At 48.6% G+C, this 13158-nt stretch overlaps 1 protein-coding gene across 6 annotated transcripts in view; it reads right to left on the bottom strand.

The window, feature by feature from the left end:
• Nucleotides 1–13158, bottom strand: part of LOC119441940 (plasma membrane ascorbate-dependent reductase CYBRD1) — a 147856-nt gene that overhangs the window by 34141 nt on the left and 100557 nt on the right. The window contains exon 1 of one of the 6 annotated variants that reach the window (XM_049661747.1): nt 12309–12462. The exons of 4 other annotated variants lie outside the window; for them this stretch is intronic. In XM_049661747.1, the coding sequence (XP_049517704.1) occupies nt 12309–12367 (59 nt within the window). In that variant the 5' untranslated portion in view covers nt 12368–12462. Of the gene's footprint in view, nt 1–12308; nt 12463–13158 lie in introns of those variants that run through there. One more of the 6 variants, XM_037706616.2, reaches the window with a different exon arrangement.

Raw genomic sequence — 13158 nt, 5'->3', positions numbered from 1 at the left:
AGGAAAAGAGGTCCCGGGCATCTTCAACGGCGCGGTGTGGTGTGGTGGTGGTTGGCGCTCGTATGCGGGTGGGTATGTGGGCCACACACACGTGACCACAGCTCATCGAGCGGAGTCTTCGCATGCGCACCGCGACGCCGGTCGTGGGATAGGGCAGGGCGCGAAAGTCAGCTTCGGATGCAGACGCTTCGGAACCTTATGTAATACGAGAATGGCACGCATTTTTTTTAGCAGCACGGGGGATGAATGAAACTTCAGGACTGCTTCACTATAGTTTTCTCAAATACAGTTAATAATAATAATAATAATAATAATAATAATAATAATAATAATAATAATAATAATAATAATAATAATAATAATAATAATAATAATAATAATAATGAAAGCTGTAATCGTTGTCATTTGCCTTCTTCATGCTTGCGCGGACAGATTCTTTTGATATATTTTCTTTTCTCTTTATGCTTTCGCCAGTGCAGACTATATCTGGTCAATCTGTTTGCCCTTCGTCTCTTATTTTCTCTCTCTCGCAGTAAGGTTGCGGGCGGAGCAAAATTTGAAGCCGCGTAACTTAACATCCCATTGTTTGATTTGTGTCAGGTATGCATACGCGACCTACTTCAAATAGGTTCCGTGTTTTTGTTTAGAGGAGAGAAAGTTAGTCCCCTAATGAAACATTTTCCTGCCCATGTTCTAAAAAAGAAAAAAAAAATTGTGGAGTTTTACGTGCCAAAACCACGATCTCATTACGAGGCACGCCGGAATAATTTGGACCACCGGGGTTCTTTAACGTGCATATAAATCCAAGTACACGGGTGTTTTCGCATTTCGCCCCCACCAAAATGCGGCCGCCGTGGCCGGGATACGATACCGCGACCTCGTGTTTATAGCAGCCCAATTACACCATAGCCACCAAGCAACCACGGCGGGTCTCCTGTTCTAAGAAAGATCGCTGCGGTGTGCAAGACGGTGCAAGGTAGTGTTGGTGGCGGTGTGCGTTCTTTTTTACAGCGCCAGCTTTTTAAAGCACTTCCAACTAAAACCTGTCCTATGCTTTTCCGTCCACTGAACGTGTAACGTGACGTCAGTGTCAGCCTCATGAGCCTTTGCGACTTTCCGAGGTCGCCACGGGCAGACACGTAAATGCATCGAAGTGAAACTTTGCAGGAACCGAGCAGAACTTGCATATATACTGATGAGATACGTGTTACGTGCTTGGTACAATCCTGAAGTCCGTAATTATTTACCACATTCTCAATGAAACTTTACAAAGCCGGCGGCCTTCACAGAGAGCCTTCGTAAGTTTCTTATGGTCTTCATGCGAACTTCTGCACTCTTGAGAGATCCCTGCGGAGACTCCATGGAGTATCGGCTAAATATCGTATTCAAGAAATTCGTGCTAGTCCTCTAGTCTTTTTTAGAGCGACTGAAAGTTGGTAAGGGTGGAATGATAATGGGTACCAAAGTTAAATTGAAGTAAACGTCGTTTCAGAAGATGTAAAAAAGCACAATATTTTTGTACAATAGTCGGCAAAACAGACTTAGAAAGCGAGGTTTCTTGCACAGTACCGCCGGCCCAACTAGAGCGGCCCAAACCCGAGGTTCGACTGCACTACAATCACTGCGAGCAGCAAAACGGAGGTCATTGAAAGAAGCGTCTTCGACGGCAGCAGCGCGTGCTCCAAGGTCTTTCACCTAAGTTCGCGTTCACATATACGATTTGCTCAATGTGGCCGCACAGAGCAAAGCACGCGCACGCGAGATGCTTTATCGGCTCAATTAAGCCAGCGTCCGCGCTTACGCGCACACCGTTGCCTTATCGATCGCGGAACCAGCGGGGACCCGGCCGCCAGCTTGTGGGATGGGGGGGATAGGGAGCGCTGAAACGGACGTGGAAGGAAGAGCGAAATTTACGAGCGCTAAATACCGGCCTCATTATGCCGGGGCCTCATTAAGCGCACGTCAGAGCGGCAGGATCTCGGTGGGAATAGAACGGAAGGAAGAAGATGCGGAGGAAGACGCCGAAGAAGAAAAAGGTGGGAGGCGAGATACCCACACTGAACGCAGGGGGTGACGGAAGGCAAAATGAGGAACGACTCCGGTGGAGAGGAGCGGGAGGCGGGACTCCCATAGATGTGCATTGCGCGCCTGGATTAATGAAGCATTTAGGCCTGAGCACGACGACCAGCTCCGTATATATACACGGGTTGATTGCGAGTCTCGTGATTGAAACAACGGAGACTTATCGCGAGTGCTTGCATGGGGCTCTTCTCGTTAATTGTTCCCGTCTGTAGAGAGGGCACTGAGTTTCGATAATGAGTCCGCATGTCGACTGCAGATTGCTCTCACTTCTGACTGGTCTCACTTCGTCACTGCTTTGTTTCGGGCGCGCAGTGCAGTCTCAACTCACACCGCAGACAGACAGAAAGAGAAATAGTGAGAGAGAGCACCTAACGGGCTCCCAGCCAGGTCACGTCTCCGCGCGACAAATCTGCATGCAACCTTGTCGACATCGTGCGCAAGCGCGTCGACCACTGCACAACCTGATACACTGTAGTCGGGAAACTATTACTGCGTGCGTGCCCACACACGCGCCCACGAAGGTGGGCGAGGTATGTAGTACGTTACAGCAACAGCTGAGCAGAGAAAGGACGTGCAAATGTGCAAACGGCACATGCATAAGGTGAATAAGGAGTTTATTCGGGCGAAGGGAAACCTTGTACTCAATACAGAACTTTCCGACTCAGGAAATAATAATTTAATACGGTTTATCAAATAAATAGGGTGTTTATGGCCAGCTTTTATAGCCAATTTGCGGCACGCTCTTCCTCTGGCCGCACCAAACTGCTGCCCTCGGTAGAAGCCGCCTGTACTTGCTCTTTTAAAACCGCAACCTATAATTTAGACTGACTTAACGGTCTCCTATATATGAAGTGCGTCTAATTGCCATAGTTTCCTCACAACCCCGTTAAGGTCATTAGAAATTAAAATTAAATTCTGAGATTTTCCGTGCCAAAACCACTACATGATTATGAGGCACGCCGTACTGGGGGACTCCGGGTTAATTTTGACGACCTATAGGGTTCTTTAGAGTGCACACACTGCACGGTACACGGGTGTTCTTTGCATTTCGCCCCCATCGAAATGCGGCCGCCGCAGCCGGGTCCGGATTCGATCCCCGCAGCCTCGGGCTGAGCAGGTCAACACCAAAGCCACTATACAGCTGCGCCACCACGGCGGGTAAAGGTCATGCCCTATACCACGATCGAAAGAAGACGAGGAGAGCTCTGCATGCAAGGCAGCCGTATACAAACAAACAGCAACGCGAGCGCGTGCATATAATAACGAAAGCAAAATCCCTCTTCTTCGCCAGAAAAACGAGCAGGACGAGTTACGCGAGGACAAGAAGTCTTCCGGAAAAAGACCAACGTCCCCTAATCACCCACCTTCATCGCGGAAAGCAAGCAAGCAAGCAAGCAAGAGCCAGCAGGTCACGAACTATAGCGTGGCGGTTCGGTGTGCACGTCGGAGAAGTTTATACCGGGCGGACGAGAAGCTCCCGTCGCGGGAACCATGCACGGCGATATGTATACGTGCGAGCTATGTGACCTTACGGCGTAAAACAGCGCTGCCAGAGAGGTCCACTCGGCCGGCCTCAGGAAAAGGCCATAGGAAAGGCCACGGGGCCAAGGTTGCCAACGGCGAACACCTTGCCGCCGCCGCACGCACCAGCTCATGAAGCTCGCTTGCAAACGAATCGCTCCGCGCAACGCCGTCCCCCGAGCAACAAACGTCGCCTGAGCTGCCGCGCATGCCCGCGCGACAATGTCCGAGTTATAGTATACCGCGCAGAGGACGTGCGAAAATAGGCCTACGCCCCGTGGGCCCTTTGTTAGCGGCATGCTATACACCTTTGAAATGAAAATGAGACGAAGCGATCGCTGATAGCGACGCAGTCGCCGTACGTGTCAAGGACAGTTCGCCAGAGCTGGCCGATATATAAAGCTGCATCTCATGGGCAGGACCTTGCACGGGCAATCAAAAGTAAAGAAAAACAAATACGTGTCGCAACAGCGCGGAATGCTCCCTTGTTAATGTTTATAGTTGGGTGCGTTTATATATGGACCGCTGTAGCACCGTGTCACTGGCGAGATTAGACGCACTTTGATATATAAGCGGTTGCGCGGGTAATTGCGTAAGCGGTGTTTTTGTCCCCAACTATGCATGCAGCGCATTCTGTGCTCACGTATATCCAAAAACACGTTAATGAGCAGCTGCATGGGGCACGGTTCTTGACGAATGAATTTCTCGGTAAACTGAGACTATAATTTAATTTTAGTTATACATATAGCGCGAAGCAGCTCGTTTGGGAATAAAGGCCCATGATGTGGCACACAGAAACACCTTGGGCAAGTAGAGATCTCTGGCTAAGAAGAGAGAGGATTAAACTCCTGTGCGGTCTAGAAGACCGTCATAGCGGACTACTATTGGCTTTCGGCACTACAGTGGTCGTATAGATGTATCACCCATGGGAGCACGCCCTTTCATCCACGACGTGAACTATCGCACATCACCTTATTTTCTCCGAACCGCAGACAAAGCGCATCTTTTCCTAAACATATCTGATGTTCACTGTGTCGCTGGCGAGCAAGGGGGTTGGAGCGCGCGATACACCATCAAACATTGCTGATGCGTCGGTTTTGGCCGAGTTCTACAGTATTAGCGTATTCTACAGTATTGGGTGACAACATTTCCTTCGGAATCTTTCTAACCTGCATGCATCTCCGAAACGCGGGCATGCAATAACGCTACCGTTTGGTTGTTACCAGCGTCTTTAGCCCTTGGCCGCCAGTCTTCTTTAGCGTATACACATCGCACGACTTTAAGTGAATCGACTGTAGCGTATATTACGCCAATACGCTACAATATATAGACTCATGTGATAACACTCGGGAGTGAATACCGTCGGTGAGCTAATATAACTTGCTGTCCAGTGTACTGGTATACGTACTAGGGGATGAAGTGCACTCTGAAAGGTTCACAAATCCCCGTTTTTGTGATTCTGGGTCCCGTAATGAGGTTATACTCTTGCATCCGCAAAACAAGAAAGCTTTAGTATTGGAACGATTCTTGTCCTGACCCTTTGAAGGTCCGGAGTATAATACGAATAACCCGAGGGCCTCGCTACACATCGTGGGCTAGGTTCAACATTACGAGTCTGCTGAACCCACAACGCCGTCACATTCACTTTTATAACATGGTTAAAATCTGTTAGAATCTAGCAAAGAACCAGCCACTACCGGCTCAAAAACGGACAATTGGATTCAACCGGTGGCTTGTTCTCACCTCGGGAGTCAACTCCAAACCAGAGCATAGTGTGCGTACTTATGACGTCTCTCTTGTCCGGCCACGCATGCAGTCTGTGTACACAGGCGCATTGGGCGCGCACACATGAAGCATGTATACGCAGCAGTCGGGCGGAAACGTGGACAGGACCTATAATCTGCCGCCGCGCCGTTCGGCAGGCTCACTACTACACGGGTCCCAGAGGACCGGAAATGCAATTACTTGGAAAACACAAGCCGACAAGAAAAGCGACGACGACGCAACGTTCACGCTCGGCTGAGTGCGAAGTGATGATGCTGGCGTGGCGGTGACGCCGCGGCGCCCGCGGAGGAACCTCGTTTTCGGGCGCGCGGCGGCGTTTGCTGCAGAGACGCCGGAATGGACCAGCGGGCAAGGCTGGAAACGGCCATACGGAACGATGCTTTCCGTTTCAACCGGCAGCATGTTAACTTACAGGGCTAAATGGCCTTCTTGGAAGCCAGTGGAAGCAGAAGGTGCTGTTATACAATATGGAACCATAGTTTCATCTTGCTCTTTCTTTTTTAAGAATTTGGTTTACGTATAACAGAACACACAAAGAGGGAAAATTTTCAAAAAAAAAAAAAAAAGCATCGATGTCGGCATGCGCGGCTGAGCTGTGTCACTTGGTGAAATCACATGTAATGACGCTGTCGAGATTCCCTCCACCCTGCGTTCTCTTTTTTCATGCGTCCCGTCACCGGCTTACATGTCCTATCCTTCGCGCTTTTTAGACTTCGATATGTGCCAGCTAGTCCACGTCAACAGTGTTATGCAACTGTGAACCTGAATTCACCCGTGTTGTCCCTTTCTTGCTCACCGCATCAATGTACGTGCGTGTGCGTTTGCGTCCGTGCGTGGCGTGCGTGCATGTTATTACAAGTACAATCTATTACAAGTAGTGTACACGTTAAACGTGTGTATACGTTATACTGATTGATTCACGGGGTTTAACGTAACAAAACAACACTAGGGCTACTATAGACGCCGTAGCGAAAGGCTCCGGATTGGTTTTGACTACCTGGGGCTCTTTTGTGCATCTGAATTTAAGTGCATGAGCTCCTTTGCATTTTGTCGCCGCATCCGAAATTCGGTCACCGCGGCCGGTAATAGAACCCGTGACCTTGTGCTCAGGAGCAGAACGCCGTTGCCACTCCGCCACCGCGGCCGGTATGTGCTACTGTATCTGTCAGTTAAAGTGTCGCTGAGTTACTACGGTAATGTTTTCTAATCCGGACTGTATACCCTTTATACTGAATAGCAATGTACTCTATACATGAGCGTGGAGAAAAATGGGAGTAGCCGGTACGTGCCGCATAGAGTAACCGACACACACACACACACACACACACACACACACACACACACACACACACACACACACACACACACACACACACACACACACACACACACACACCTTAGGTGAACAAACGTTTATCTGGCTTTAAGGAACCAGTGTGTGTGCGTGCGTGTGCGCGTGTGTGCGTGTGCGTATAACAATAACTAAAGAGTCTTAATGCAATGCAACAAAATTACACCATGAGCTATACCCATGTATCGCCACAATGGCCGACAGACATGGCTGTGCCACGTCTGTAGATGCGGCTAAAGACAATCGGAGAACCTAAATGCGCAAGTGCACTCGTTCCAGCGAGTACACAATGACGACCCGTTTACGTCGTATACGATCGACGGCACGGCGGAAAGCCTCTACAGCAGCTGTCGGCCGGAAGAGCGCACGGACTCTCGGTATATTGGTCTCAACCGGTCATCAGAGACTGCAGAAGGGGGGCTCTGCTCCTATTTCTCGGATCTACGGCCCTGCGCAATGGGCTGTGACGATGCGACGCACTCTACCTCTCGTGTATGTGCGCACGCATTAGGCTTTCATTGCTTACTTGCTCGGTCGTCTATCCGATTACTTCGAGGACCGGACTCAGTCGTTAGTTCTCCTATATACCTTTCTCGCTGTCCTCACTCGCCTCCTTTTCACTGAACCTCCACAAGAAGCCAGTACACGCTTCACTTGTCTAAGCTATACGTGTGCGCCATTAGGATGTAACTTCTCTTGAGACTACTGAAGGTATATAGGTACGACGAAGGCAGGAGTCGTTAGAGAGCAAAACTACGGCTTTAATGGTTGACATACTTACTAACGATAGTATGCAGCCAGTAAAACGATAATAAGTTTGCTTAATAGGTCTTTTCTTTAACAGTTTGTAGAAGCTACAAGTCTACTGTACGAGCAGCGTCGGAGTTAGAACGACCGCGAATAACTGAACAGCAGCTTCCAAATCTTTCGCGCCGCCGCGCAAACTGCAGACTGCGTAAATATTGTACCCCCCACCCCCTCCACCTCCCAAAAGAATAATAACTTCGAGGTGATGCACGTGCCCGCTTCCTCACCCTCGACCCCAAAGGTTGGAGCAAGGTTCCCTGAGGAGAATCTGGGCAAGGATATCCCTCAGCCCCTGCTGTCACCCGACAGTGGAAGGGCTTCATCAAGGACAACGCCACGTGCCCCAAATGTATACGACCCTATAGCACTATAGACACCGCTGCATGTGTACCAACTGCTGTGGACTTGTCCAGGAACACGACTTATCCGGAAGCACCCGCTCAGACAGTACGCCTGACCTCTGCAGTGACCGGCGTGCATGTCTTCGGCACGTACGTGTATTAAAGATTACTCTCATTCCAGAGCATTACTGGTCTTCCTGCAGGATGCTGGGTTTCATCCATTTATATCATCATCATCAGCCTATTTTTATGTCCACTGCAGGACGAAGGCCTCTCTCTGCGATCTCGAATTAACCCTATCTTGCGCAATTGGGCTTTTTGTATCCATTTATATGGGGATGTTTTATTACGGACGTTTCTAAGGAAGCCATAGGGCAGCCTACCTCGAATTTTAAAAATCGTGTGTCATAGGGTTCCACAGTATTGTGCGTAGGGCATTGCGGGGCTGCTGAGAATGCTGGAAATTAGCGTTGTTTATTGTTGTATCGGTTTAAGGAATGTGCCACTTCTGTATGCCGTTGTCAGATGCAGTGATAGTGTCCTTGCTTATCTGCGCATGCGCCAGTGTATTTTGCGTGTAAATATATATTCATGTTCTTGCGTTGTACAGGTAAGTTGCCTGTATGCTGCCAGTGTACGCAGGGATAACAATAAAGTTCTTTTCTCTCTCTCTCTCTCTCTCTTGTCTCTTTTTAATCACCCAAATGGTTCTTGTGGTTGCAACATTTATGTGCCGAATTATGTAGTGATTTTAGGGCCCAAATTATCACTAACATTCTTTAAACAATTTCCCGCGCACCTACATGTCGAGTTCTGACTGTTTTCTTTCAATCACTGTCGCTGAATCAAAGTCGACAAGGTCTCAGATGGGTGGTTTGCTGGGCGAATTGGTAATGCATCCTTGACTTAGGCAGCGCTAAATAACATATATGGAGGAGAAAAATAACTTTTTTTTTTGGGGGGGGGGGGGGGCACGTGTTTTTCAGCGCGTCCATATATATTTTCATTAAATCCTCAGTTGATTGCCCTGCTTCGGTGTTTTCTTTCCCACCGTCTTCGTTATTTCGCGCTGCCGAAGTCAAGCAACAAGGTCTCAAAGGCAAACGACGAACTGGAAAAAAAAAAAAAAAGTTACGATTGCAACATGGTTGACGCAGTGTAACTTCTAAGCAAGGACGAGCTGACGAAAAATAAATAAAAATCCAGACAAACATCGCGCATTCTTTCTGCGTTTTCTGTGTGTCCCTTCCTTCGCAGAGAAGAGAAATAAATAAAAAGCGTGTGTATATTCAAAATTATCTGGCCAATATGTTCGGGCAGTTGCGTACCTTGAGATAATAAAACACCATGCCCGCGTAGAGTTTCGGCCGTTTTCTTGCACTGATCGTTCCGTCCTATAGTATATATTTAGGATCGTGCATTCGTACACGCCTTATTACCTCCTCACCCCTAAATATCCTGGTTGCTAGGTTGATGTCCTCCTCTCTCACACACACACAAGCACACGCGAGCAAGCACTTAATAGGTGCGGAACAGGTCTCAACCGCGTGTGGAGAGAGGGAAAAACGGAAGTTAGCCAGTGCGTAAGGCTATAGGATGGCAGAACGCATAAAGTGACCATAAAAATAACGGCACACGACAAAACAACAAACACGCAAATAAAGGCACATCTATTAAATATACAGCCTCCGTGCTGCGCTCTATACGTTTGAGGGCGGTGCAATCAATAGGCGGCATACCGCGCCCTTGGATATACGTGTTTACCTCTCCCATCGACTTCTGTGCTCGATCACGCGTATAGGTCGCTAAAGGCCGCGATACCTCGACACCCTTTCTTCGGCCACACTCGCAACAGAAAAACGGTTGCTATGGCAACGCAGGTAATGTAAACATGGTGTAGATGCCGTGTTTACATACTCTTACACAAGGTCTCATGAGGTATATAGTATACACAGTGCCTTTATGAAAGGCAACGCTCCTGGGCGCATGGCCTACGCTGCGCTGCGCTGTTTATAGCGCCGCCGCAAACAGGTGATTATAGAAACGCTCGACAGCAGATCGGCGGTTAGAAGAATGACGAACGCCAAGCCGCAGCTATGCGGCTGAGTAATAAAATAATAAAAAAAACACTCAACGCGGCACCTGAAGTTGCCAACATCTGCTGCAACAGTTGTTGCATCTGCACAGCTTATATTGCAGTCGTATCGTGGCGGCACGATAAGCAGCCACTGCGAATCGCAGGCTATAGACGAGATCACGTGTCCCCTTTCGTATACAGACCCTTCTGCACACCTTATGGATACTGACCTAAAGCATTAAAAATAAATTAAGGCGTCTGGTTATAGGCACGCCTTATAACGGGGGATTCCGGATTAATTTTGAGCACCTTAGGTTCTCTAACGTGTACATACATCTAAGTGCACAATTTTTTTTTTTTTTTTTTGTTATTTCGCCCCCATTGAAATGAGGTGCCGGGGCCGAACCTGCGACGTCGAGCTCAGCAGTGCAACGCCATCACTGGGCTACCGCGGCGCGCGTCCGCATAGTAAATCTTTTACTATACGTTTTCACATTTGAAAATGCACATAGCTGCGATCTTCGCATGCATGTCACTCGCACGATATTCGTGGTCAAATGAATTTATGATCTACAAGAAGTGACGACTCGTCCGCGCTGCATCAAGAAGGTGCCAGCTTTACTAAAGCACAATAACTTTCTTTCCACGCTTGAGGTAACATTAAGCACGCGGATGCAGCGGGAAAATAATCGTAACCGGTATGGCGCAATGCGATAAGCTAGGCCGGATTCGAAAAAAAAAAAAAAAAAAGAAAGAATGCTACGTGCCTATAGGCTGTTCGTATACGTGGGAATATGCGTGAGCTCGATTTCTCCTGCATGTTTCGTGCCTCCTTTGTAAGCAAGCATTCAGATAGCAGTTTGCATTGTGTAAAACTGCTCCGAGTGTACGCGTATGCGTCGCCAACAACTTGATGAAATAACCCGGACGCATATGCGCGATTGCGACTTCGTGGCGTATAAGCTCATGACAATTACGAGACAAGAATGCCCTCGAAGGCGTCAACATTTTTTTTTTAATTTCATCTCATTAAACCGTTTGTGTCTGATATAACCTAAATAGGGCTTCCACGCTGCTCAAGGTCTCTCGAAAGCCCATGTTTACGTTTTGCGTATTTAAGCGACCAAAAGGAAGATGAAAAAAATATAAAGGGCAAAAAAAAAAAAAAAGGCAGTGTAGTTTTCCGCATACGGCATCGACGCTTTTTGCAACAAATTCTTAAGTCTGGAGATAGCTTAAGCTTACGGCTTTCAAACTTCTAAATTCCGATTGTCAGTTTGTGAATTAAGAATGGTGACAAATTATTTGAAGGCTGCATACTGCCTTAGGCACGTAACATGCCTTATCGGCGACAGGCTTTAAGGATGCGGTATGGTGAGGCTTCAACATAAACATTTGCGAAGCTTTAGGGATCGAGCGCCAATGGTATGAGGCCAGAAGTGTACAGACGATATGCCGTCAGATCGCACTGGACACTGACCTATGAAATCTCGATATAGTTGTCTTTCTCTGCGTCAGACGTCACCTGTAAACCGCAATTCCTATCAGGAACCATTGGATCATAAAAATGTTCCACTGACCGCACTAAGATCACCCGGCAGGGCACGCCATTGTGCAAAGGTCGTTCGGTTCGGTGAAGCGCCGAGACAAATTAGCGCTTTTTTACCTGCGCTCACGTATAAGCCAACACGTGTAAGAAAGTAGTCTATACCACATAAGCGATATTGAGGTCGCTGTGTGAAATACCAATGCAAGGTGACACACAAACGCCACGCCTACTGTGTTGTGTGTGTGTGTGTGTGTGTGGGGGGGGGGGGGGGGGCACACGAAAAACAGTGCCAGCGGTCGAATCGAAGGAGATAAGTACATATACAAAATATTTAAGTTTTCCTTTTCGCGCGTCGGCGATGTAAATGCCGCCCATTAGAGCACAAGCAAGTCTTCTTTACATTCTCATCATCGGGCTATATGCGTAACGGACCAATAAACACATTCCAAGCCGCCTGTTCAATTCCCTTCAAGACGTGATAGCATTCTAACTTTGCGTCAATTTTCTATATCCTTCGACACACCAAACTTAAGGCATCGATTTCGGGCGTAAGCGTTGCGTGAGACCGCACAGCACTCTGCACGGTATACATGCTCGTGCACGGTACGCGGTGCGGCTTTATTCTAGCCGCAATGCATGTACGCTGTTGAAGCTAACAAAGCCGCGAGGCGCTCGAATGACAGCTTAGGAATTATCATCATAAGCGAACCAGAACACTGCAATCAGCTCGCTGAAGACAGAACGTGCAATGGCAGAACGCAAGATGGAGAAGGAAGAAACGACAAAACCACTCACATCTCGGGGAGCGGTCGCACGGGCCTGAATTCCGACAGCCACAGCGTTTCGGAAGCCATTTCTCCTCAAACACCTTGTTTTGTTTTTGTTTGCGGCGTACTTTTCTTGTGGCAAGTAGCACTTCCACAGACGCACAGCTGTTGCCCCCGCTAGGACGGCAGCCACCGACGAGAGCAGCTGACGAGCATCGTGGGAAAGGGGGCGGGGAAGCGACGGACGCGAGAGTGCATGCGCTAAATCACGACAGAACGGTCCCAGAACGCATCCTCCCTTGTAGAGCGAGCGACGCCCATGCCCGATACAGGATTTATCGCCGATAAGACGGCGGCGATCCGCGCATGATTTAGAGTTCGCGGCTTCCCCCGCTATGCCAATAACACCCGGGACAACGTACGCCTTCGAGCACGGTGGTCGCCTTCGGACATGTCGCTCGAAAAGCGCGGGAATTTCGGCACACATCCGTTGAAGACATTGCAATGCTGCAACGGTGAACGTTTCGTGTGTTTTCGTGCAGTCATCGTCGTGCCAATGTCAAAGGGAACACTTAATCTGTGTTCGGACAACGATTCCCGCAAATGTGCGTCAGAACCTCGCTCACGCCATTTGCTGTATAGTTCTCGTGTTAATTGCAGAGTCCCCTAACGGAACTTTATTTCAGTGATCTCTCTAACAGCTAATACGCACGCACGCACGCACGCACGCACGCACACACACGCACGCACGCACGCACGCACGCACAACACACACACACACACACACACACACACACACACACACACACACACACACACACACACACACACACACACACACACACACACACACTCACTCACTCACTCACACACTCACT

This window comes from Dermacentor silvarum, chromosome 2, assembly GCF_013339745.2.
Source record: "Dermacentor silvarum isolate Dsil-2018 chromosome 2, BIME_Dsil_1.4, whole genome shotgun sequence".
NCBI classification, from domain to species: Eukaryota; Metazoa; Arthropoda; class Arachnida; order Ixodida; family Ixodidae; genus Dermacentor; species Dermacentor silvarum.
The sequence above is the reverse complement of the archived record's forward strand: the minus strand, read 5'-3'. Positions and strand labels throughout refer to the sequence as shown.